A 9278-nucleotide genomic window follows, 5' to 3' on the forward strand; every position below is an offset into this window, starting at 1 on the left:
GTATTAATGTTGTATCTTCTGTTGCTTCTGTTGCCTTTTTTAAATTTGATTTCACTCAGTGTTTTCCACACTAGCGCCACGGCACTATGAATGTCATAAACCTTTTGGAATTACATAACTGCATAGTCTTTCCTCTGGCACCACCTTCAGGCCAAATCATAGTTAATCAGTAAACAAAGTCTTTCCGTCTTCACAGTCTCGGTGGCTCTCAAGTCTCGTTTACATCTTTAAACGCGGCTGCACGATTGAACCTGCTACTAATTTTAACATAACTCTTTCAGTATCATGTTGTTATCCTTCAGAACAGGCCTGCCTTATCGGTTTTTGTGTTGTTGTTTTTGTGAATAAGTGTAATTTTTAATCTTCTGACTGTGATTTATTATTTTTTTCTTTGTCATAACACGTCGAACGCAGAGTTGCACATTTAAAGAGAAAGTATATACACACTGTATATAGAACACAAAGTAATGCCTTTCTTATTTGATTTATTCTACCTGTCTTTAAACGTAAAATACTAAGCGTCGTTCCGAGACATGGAACGATTTCAAATGTAACGGGTCCAAGTTAAACATGAATACACTAGACACAGACTTTATGTTTGTATGAAGAGAAATACTTTATCTATGCTGAGGAATCAAAACATATGTGACATTTTATTGAGTTTGTAAAGCCACCTCAGAGGGAAATCAGAACGGGATAATGTCCATTAAATATTTTGTTAATTCAAGACGTGCATACAGAGCTGAAAACATCTGTATAGCTGAGTGTCATGCTACAGAGCCAACTGTAAATAACTCAGTCACTGTCTCCTCTGTGGGACGTCCTGGTGAAGCTGCCTGGTGGATTTGTCTTTGTGAATCAACGTTTCCTACTCAGAAAACTCAGAGATCCAAATATACCTGGTTGGTTTTTTAAAGGTTTTCAAAAGAACTGTGCCAGGAATCTATGAAAGCCCCGTTTTGTCATTTTGTGTGTTTTAAAGAGAGACGCATTCAGAATATTTTAACACATGCTTTTATTGAACACATTCCACACAGAAAAAAAACACAATCAGGTATACGGCTGTATTTTAACAGGTGAAAATATTAACAATGGATGATCAAACTTGTTTGCCATGTTGTAAAAAAACACGGAGAAATGAATGTATTCAACGAACAGTTTTATTTTCATAAACGTCACAACGTGTCGTTTGATCGAGAACGCCTCCGAGAGAGAAAAACAAAAAAAAAAGTACTTATTTCCATCGATGTAAAATGTTTGAATAACCAAAATAAGGAAAAATAAAGTTTGAGCTACATTTTAACTGTCTGCTTCCATCAAATCTCGACCTCGTTGTCCAGGTTTTTGTATTTGATCATGTAGTACGGGTAGCACTGACAGGGGTTGAAAACTACAAACACGGTGGGTTCGTACAGGTCGTTCACGCAGCTATCGTAGAGACGGTACTTCGTGAGCGGCGGCGGCCGACGGTAGGTGGTCTGTCCGACGCTCACCTTCCCCACCAGGACTTTGGCCAGGAACATGTGTCTGACCTCGTCTGGCTCGGCCTTGACCTTGCCCGAGAAGTGGTCGGAGTACCAGGCGGTGGTGGCGAAGTAGGAGCCGAAACCGCAGGACGTTCCGTTGACTCCGGCCAGGCGAGGGTCGAAGTTGTTGTGGCAGATGCCCTCTGAGGCGTCTTTGGTTGTCCCGTGGAATAGATGTCTCTCCAGAGGCCCCTCGGACTCGGTGTGCAGCTTCTGCATGAACGCCTTGTGCCTGCAAACACAACACAGATACAAGTGCTTTAATGTAGGATTGTTTCCGCTTCGTACTTCTAGAACCAGAACCACAGTTCAATCAGTTTCTGAGTTAATCAATCAGTTTAGGTCTGAAAAGGTGTTGGTGACAACTTCAAATGTCTTGTTTTGTCCTCAACCCAAAGAGGACGAAGGACACCAGGATCAATTATTATTAATTACTAATTGGTTGCAGCTCTGATCCCTATTGCTCTCTATTTTCTGACACTTCTGCACGCAGTTGCATGAGTTATTTTTGTTATTTCTAATAGTAACAGTAGTAACATTAATACGAAACATAAATACGTTGGCAGGGCCTTTCCTAGCTGTTTGGGGACCCTATGTGAGATGCTATAACCTATAAAAATACGCCTTTTTTAAGCATATTACTGCTTCACACAACAAATGAGGGCTACAAATAAAGACAGGTACTTTTAATTCTCCCAAAATATATTCAGGCTTGCAGCTTTGGGGGGCCCCCTGATGGCTCTATGCCATGTGCATCTGCATATAGTCCGCATACTGTAAGAAACGGCCCTGTACGTTGGCAGTGTCAGCATGAAGAAAATGTTATGTGGATGTTGAAGGATAAGCTTGGAGATGTTCTATGTTTTTAACCCATTAAAAGGTGTCAAACAAAAGTGTAAGTCTGTCCCTCAAAACATTTCTCATTTGTCCCAACTGAAGATGTTGAAACAGGTCACTGATGCATTAGGAGTAAAGAGTTTTCAGACAGCGATTTTGTTCTGTGGTGTCCAGTTTAAAATCACTTCAAAAAGACAAAAACAGCAGCTGAACCTTTGGTACTTATCCCAGTGGAGGACGTTCTGGATCTGCAGGATGCTGACAATGTCCACCTCCGTCTCATCCATAGTCTCGAAGAAGAACTTTTGGACACTACTGTAGGCCTGCGTGCCGGGCGGAACATCCACCAGGGTGTAGTCCTGCTCTGGGGCTGAGCACCACACTGGAGGATACCAGGAGCTGAACTCCTCCAGAGGGTCTACGCTGAAGTTGGCCGCTGGAGGATCACTGGTGGAGTCGGTCTGGATTCGTGTCCTGGGCGTGGGGAGCAAAGGTAATGAAAGAAAATAAAACAAAGACAAGAGAGACAGAGACAAAGACCAAGAAGAAGATACCGACTGCAGGTAAGGCTTCATGGATTCAGGGGACTGGTAGACGGGTCGGCAGCAAACGTTTCGCATGAACTTTGTGTCGACATTGATCTGGGTCATGGTGGTGAAGTCCAACCTGTACTCCTGTGTGCCGATATAGAAGGAGCACTCCGGCTCCTTTTCATGCATCTTACGGAGCAGGTGGGTGGACACATCCTGCAAAAAAAGGTGAACCGATTAAGTTACAAGGAGCTGCTGACGCAACTTGTGGCAACTAAGACGAGGAAACAGTCACCTTGTTGTACTCTTCCCATCTGTGGTTGTTCCACCAGTAGATTTTCCATTTGGTGGCAAAGAAAGGGTTCCCGGTCGTACTGTCAGTGTTACTCAGCCGTCTAACCTCGCGATGTGTTGAGTGTGGTGAGTTTAATTGGGGGACCACCACCATTAGGTCAAAGAACACGTTGTAGAATGCATTCCTAAACAACAAACAAAACACTCCTATAAGGTACCGCTCACCTTTTGTTTCTGACTCAGAGAGACTCCAGTTCTACCGTCTTACTCACCCAGCCTTGACAGTAACATACTCTTGGTTGACATTGCAGTAGATCCTCTCCAGTAGGACCTGACAGTGAGCGGGGAAGTCGACCCAATTTCGCTTGGTCTGACTCCACAGCTGCCAGTAGAACGGGTACGGAGTGTGGTGCATCTTGCACCTTTTCCCCGCACGACACACATTCAGGAGGAATTTTTCACAGATGCGGATGTCTGAAGATCTCTTCGTGTGGAACTTGGACGGGGCAGGCACTTTGGATGCTGCTTGCAGCTTGATGGGGAGGAGCCCTTCTTTTGTAGAGGTGCCGGGCTGAGGGGTGATGAGGAGAGGCAGGGAGACCGTGAGGGAGGTGGTTGGTATCGGGTTTGGACGTACTTTCTGAGGAGGATTTAGAAATGTGAGCACGACGTCCTGCTGCGGAGTGATGGACTGGAGGGCCGTCTGATGCTGCAGGCTGCCAGAAGAAGGCGTTGAGGTCTGTGCCACATTGGAGGTGTTTTCACTTTCGCCTGACGTTGCCATCTTGCTTTTCTTGGAGATCACGGGGTTTAATTGAACAGTGACGCTGTAGGGATCGATGGTCCAGGAGACATGAATCTGCTGGGATTTTATAGCCTCCCACACTGGGAGGCTGGTGTTGGTGTCAGCAGGGATCTCCAGCAGGAGGGCAGACGGGTTCAGCAAGGTGACTTTGAAAGATTTGGATGGAGGCTCTACAAGTGAAACACTGTCCTCCAACTTTCTCCTTTTTCCTTTGCTGGAAGACATCCTGTAAAACAATTCAAGGACTTGATACTTTACTCGAGTATTTCTATTTTATGCTACTTTAAAGGACCGGTATGTTGGATTTGGTGGCATATGGTGGTGTAGCTGCAGAATGCAAACCCCCTCTTCATATATTCTAAGCGTGACGGACAAACTACGAGACTATGATGGCAGCGAAACATGAGAAATCTGCCTCGAATAGTCAATAGGTAAAACTACAAATTTCTGAAGATAGACTACAAAATGTGCATCTGGGATACTTGTCACTTTTTATGCATTTTATTTTATTTATCAACGTGGAATAAAGTGTTTGTCACAGAGAATGGTCGCTCACCCTCCTGCCCAAACATGTCAGCAAGTTCTGGCCTTTATACTTGTACTCCATTACATTTGTTTGACAACCTTAGTTACTAGGTACTTTACAGACACATATAGTTGAGCTACCCAGCAGCAACTGCAACATAAAAGTAATGCATTATAATTAAAACAATATATAATTCTAAAATTGACCACTTCGTGTGACATTTATGTTTTTATAATTTATATGCAGACGCTGATATTCTTCTATTCTAGCTGCATGCACGTTCATCACCGCTGCTATAACAAGCTAATTAACCAGTTTGCAACGAAGTTAATTAATGAGTTGATAATAAATCTTGCCTGAAACGTCGAATGACTTTCTTCACAGGAGCCAACCTGCAGCACCAAACTAAAGTTTGGCAAATGGCTGCAGCTGCAGCATGTTCGCTGTAGCAAAGGTGAAGGAGAGTGCAGTGGGAGGGGAGAGGTGGAGAGGTGGAGAGGTGAGGGCATCAGTGCAATGCTTTTAAGATACCAATCATGAAATAAAAATCTAAAATAATTCAGATTATTTTCACAGTAATAACGCTTAGAATACAAACTTAAATAAAACAGATATAAATGTAACTAAATACGTGTGAAGTATTGTAACTTTGACAGCTTTAGTTACTTTTTAGATAACAGGTTTTCACTGTACTGTGCAGATTAAACTACCCAACAGTTTATAAAGTAGATTAAAAAAAAAGAAAAGACAATAATAAACATCAACATATTTAAAAAAAAACAAAACAAAAAACATCACATATAATATCAAAACACAGGCAGGGGTCATTTTAATTAATATTTATTCATTTATTTTGAATTTTGTCAGTCAAATACATCAATTAACAAAGGCTATTTATCTAAACATATTGATTTATATATAAATATAGTAAATACAGTTCTAAATTTGTGGATAAACAAACAAATAAAAATAAATTAATAAATAAAAATGAATAAATTATATAAATGAATGAATAAATAAATAAATAAATAAAAAACGAACAAAAATACTTAAAAACTACAAAAACTACAGATCATCCAGGACACAAGATGGCGGCAGTGAGCGTCAGTGGCTGCTTTGGCGCAAATCTATTTATGTATATAAATATTAGTATATAAATAATAAATAACAGTATAGCGAATACAGTTCTGAATTTGTAAACAAACAATCAAATAATCATAAATTAATAAATAAAAAAACAAACAAAAATGATTAAAAAACTACAAAAACTACAGATCATCCATGACACAAGATGGCGGCAGTGAGCATCAGTGGCTGTTTTTTGGCGCAAACCGGAAGTCGTCATAACTGTCCACCTTAAAAAAATAAATAATAATAAGTTTAATACAGCTGCTGTTCAAATGCTGGAATAACTTTTATCGACAAAACGAGTCGTTAATTATTTTTAAAAAATTCATTTAAACATTTAAAACAATAATTAACATTTCACGCGGCGGCTTCAGTCAGCGCGAGACGAGCGCGAGGAAGAAAGTTAGCTGCTGCTAACCGTTAGCCGCTACATTCGTGAATTAAATCTAATAAATTTAACATTTAATAATAACTGCTGACCGAGTTTTTACGGATTTAACTTCTCGCTTTACTTAATGGATGAGCACAAGGAGAATATCCACGCCGAGGACGTCAACGTGAAGATGTCCAACACGAGAGAGGAGGTCGGTGTTAGCACTGAGGTAGCTTCGTGTTTTTATGCGTTAAACTATCTTTATTTATTATTTTACATAACATAATATAAAGCTGTGAACCGGCTGTAACAGCTGCTCTTTAATTAATGTAACATTTAAAATGGTGTATCAGTGTTTTAGTCCGTTTCTGCCACAAACAAACCAACTGTTTATGTCTTTATTTATCTTTTAATGCTGTTTTAATGATGTTTAATTGACTATAGATTGATTTTTATTAATAATCAATCAATACATGTAAACTAGCCCAGGAACACACATCATATATCTAAATAATAAAAGTTAATATTGATGCATTTGCAGTGATTTATAGTTTGTTTCTTATTTTGAACTAGTCTTGTTGAGTGTATTTGTCCTGACAGTGTGCAAGCAGATCATGAAACACAGAAAACCCCATGACAGTCTTCTGTGGACATCATGAGACATGATGTCCACAGAAGTCCTGAGGTCACACGGGGTCACCTGGAGGTCCTCAACACTGTGGTGACCAGGGTGGAAGACACCTTATGTTGCATTCAAAGACATAATAGAAAGATAGATGTGACATTTCTTTAACATCAACAGATGATCAGTAGTTCTGGGCGTGTTGTATTTGTGGTGTTATCTGTCGGGGTTTAAAGTCTGACCACCAGCGTGAGTTGGGGCAGACTGACACCGTCGTTCAGCCTTTAATGTAAAATAAATCTGCTGTGAAACAGTTTTACACCACGTGCCACCTCAGAAAATCTCAGAGTAACACCATCATCACCTCCGTTTACTACTGTTTCTTTTTGGCACATTTGAGTTTATGTATGAGCATAAAAACAATAATAACTTTATTTATATAGCACCTAATAAAAAAGGTGATGCTGATGTGCTTTAACAGAGCAGCGGACCCAAAAAAAAAGGTAACTAAAAAGAAACTAAAACATAAACAGATTCAGTGCCACAGAAACAGAAACAGGCAGCACAGTGAAAAGAAATGTTAACAGACAGTACATGGCTATAAAAAGATGAAAGGATAAAAATATATATATTTAAAGAAAGTGTAAAGATTTCCTAACACCAAGTATTTCGAGAAATGCAATCAGAAACTTTGTTCGTAAAATCTGTTTTACAGGGAAGTCACGTAACGTCAGTGGTACCACAGTTTGAGAAAGGGTGGTGCAAAGAGAGTGAAGTCATCGGTGTAGCTCTGTTTTTGTTTGACAAAGTAACAGATTATAATGAATCCAGATGTTTGCATAGGCTGCATAAGGACTTACTGACTGCTATGAAAATGATCTTTCTCTCTGTAAACAAACCACGTCTGCAGCGTCTTTAATGTTTCGTATGTCGTGTTTCTCACCGTCTCCTCAGGCGAAGCCCTGCAGCAGAATCTGTCCCGCGGGAGAACCGGATCCTCAGGGATCTCCTCCTCAGTCGAACAGCGACTTCAGTCACCCGGTGTACAAAGAGATCGCTCTGGCTAACGGACACATCAACCGCATGTCCAAGGACGAGCTCCGGATCAAGCTGGCAGAGCTGCATCTTGACACGAGGTGCGGTGATCGACAGCAGCGTGGTGAATGTTTTTAATTGTATTAAAGCTCCTGAACTTCACAGCCTGTGTGTGTGTGTGTGCAGAGGCGTGAAGGACGTGATGAAGAAGAGGTTGAAGAGCCACTATAAGAAGCAGAAGCTGATGCAGTCGGCCGCCGAGGGAGGTCCCACCGACACCTACTACCACTACATCTGCGTGGTGGACTTTGAAGCGACGTGCGAGGAGGACAATCCTTCAGACTTCCATCATGAAATCATCGAGTTCCCCATGGTTCTCATCAACACGCACACTTTAGAAATCGTGAGTCGAGTTTGTGAAGTTAAAGTTTTTAACCTGCGCGGTTAGTTGTTCTGTTTTTTAATGTTTCTCTTGTTTCTTCTGCAGGTGGACTCCTTTCAGGAATACGTCAAGCCCGAGTTGAACCCGCAGCTTTCAGACTTCTGCGTGAAGTTAACGGGGATAACACAGGTGTGTGAGCTCACTTTGTATCCGCCTGTAAAGTCAGCAGAGTCGTATTAATGTGTTTGTGTTGTCGAGCAGAAAATGGTGGACGAAGCGGATCCGTTCCCAGACGTCCTTCAGCGAGTCGTCGCTTGGCTTCAGGAGAGGGAGCTCGGGACCAAGTACAAATACGCCATTCTAACCGACGGGTATGTTTGAGTTCACTGGAGCCGACCTGACTCCTCGTCAGTGAAATCTTAACTCACCGCTTCACTGCTTCTTTCAGGGCCTGGGATATGAGCAAGTTCCTCAACATCCAGTGTCGGCTCAGCCGGATCAGATATCCTCAGTTTGCAAAGAAGTGGATCAATATAAGAAAATCGTACGGAAACTTCTACAAGGTTTGTGTTTTTAATAGTTCTGTGAAGTCTGTTGTTCTTCTTTATTATAGTCGGCTGGTTGAAGTGATGTAACGATGCTCGTCGGCTTTAACGTCCGACAAACATCGAGCTCGCACGTAGAGAATCCGGTCGATTTTCAAAATAAAACGCCCTGTGCTAAACTACCAAACATAAAAAAAACAGACAAAAGGGAAACAAATGAACTACGTGGCATATTTACATATTTCGAAGCACAGAAACCAAAGAAAAATGATCAATTTTGACGACATGTAGGCCAATTTGTTCAAAACTAACTAACAAAGAACTGAATCATGTCAGTCCTGATGATCCATATTTGTGAGTCTGAAGTTTAATCACATCTGTTTCAATATCTCCGTCAAATTAGCCGTGTTTCAAGTGTCGCGTTAGAAAAGTTTGATCAGTTTCCTCAAAGTTTTTACGCTCACTCGAGGTTGTTTTTGACTTTTTTGGAAAAAAGAGTTTGTGCTCTTGCCGTAGTGAATATTTAAGTCACGTCGTCGCTCTCATGGCTCCGTAATCCGTCCATGAATGCTCTGCACAGATCTGACGAATACATGAAACAAACACAAACGTCGACTCTCATAAATCATCTTAACTGGTCGATCCCTTTTCTTCTGGAGAATTGACGCCACTCAC

The 9278-nt window shown here is 41.2% G+C and overlaps 2 protein-coding genes across 3 annotated transcripts; one reads left to right on the forward strand and one right to left on the reverse strand.

Moving 5' to 3' along the window:
* Positions 1–53: 53 nt before the first annotated feature.
* On the reverse strand, positions 54–5016 carry LOC104929902 (TCDD-inducible poly [ADP-ribose] polymerase). Its single transcript, XM_010744541.3, has 6 exons — positions 4875–5016; positions 3460–4218; positions 3189–3372; positions 2922–3109; positions 2577–2837; positions 54–1758 (listed from the first exon to the last, which is right to left on the reverse strand). The coding sequence occupies exons 2-6, from the start codon at positions 4215–4217 to the stop codon at positions 1317–1319; spliced, it is 1833 nt and encodes a 610-aa protein (XP_010742843.3). The 5' UTR covers position 4218; positions 4875–5016; the 3' UTR covers positions 54–1316.
* Positions 5017–5814: 798 nt separating this feature from the next.
* Positions 5815–8708, forward strand: eri1 (exoribonuclease 1). Of its 2 annotated transcripts, none has more exons than XM_027272502.1 (6): positions 5815–6248; positions 7596–7777; positions 7863–8079; positions 8164–8247; positions 8320–8429; positions 8507–8708. In XM_027272502.1, exons 1-6 carry the CDS (start codon positions 6162–6164, stop codon positions 8691–8693), a joined length of 867 nt encoding a protein of 288 aa, XP_027128303.1. In that variant the 5' UTR covers positions 5815–6161; the 3' UTR covers positions 8694–8708. The 2 variants fall into 2 exon arrangements, with proteins under 2 accessions (XP_027128303.1, XP_027128304.1); XM_027272503.1 differs by having other exon boundaries at positions 5815–6230.
* The last annotated feature ends 570 nt before the right edge of the window (positions 8709–9278 follow it).

The sequence above is a fragment of the Larimichthys crocea genome, chromosome XX, assembly GCF_000972845.2.
Source record: "Larimichthys crocea isolate SSNF chromosome XX, L_crocea_2.0, whole genome shotgun sequence".
Lineage (NCBI taxonomy): Eukaryota > Metazoa > Chordata > Actinopteri > Sciaenidae > Larimichthys > Larimichthys crocea.

Bases quoted from the DNA above. Each gene is read 5' to 3' on its own strand.
- LOC104929902 (XM_010744541.3), bottom strand. From the start codon at position 4,217: ATGTCTTCCAGCAAAGGAAAAAGGAGAAAGTTGGAGGACAGTGTTTCA. The intron at 3,110-3,188 runs GTGACTGTTTCC...CTTTTTTTGCAG, and splicing joins GATGGGAAGAGTACAACAAG to GATGTGTCCACCCACCTGCT. The intron at 1,759-2,576 runs GTTCAGCTGCTG...TTGTGTTTGCAG, and splicing joins CACTGGGATAAGTACCAAAG to GCACAAGGCGTTCATGCAGA.
- eri1 (XM_027272502.1), top strand. From the start codon at position 6,162: ATGGATGAGCACAAGGAGAATATCCACGCCGAGGACGTCAACGTGAAG. The intron at 6,249-7,595 runs GTAGCTTCGTGT...CCGTCTCCTCAG, and splicing joins AGGTCGGTGTTAGCACTGAG to GCGAAGCCCTGCAGCAGAAT. The intron at 8,248-8,319 runs GTGTGTGAGCTC...GTTGTCGAGCAG, and splicing joins AGTTAACGGGGATAACACAG to AAAATGGTGGACGAAGCGGA.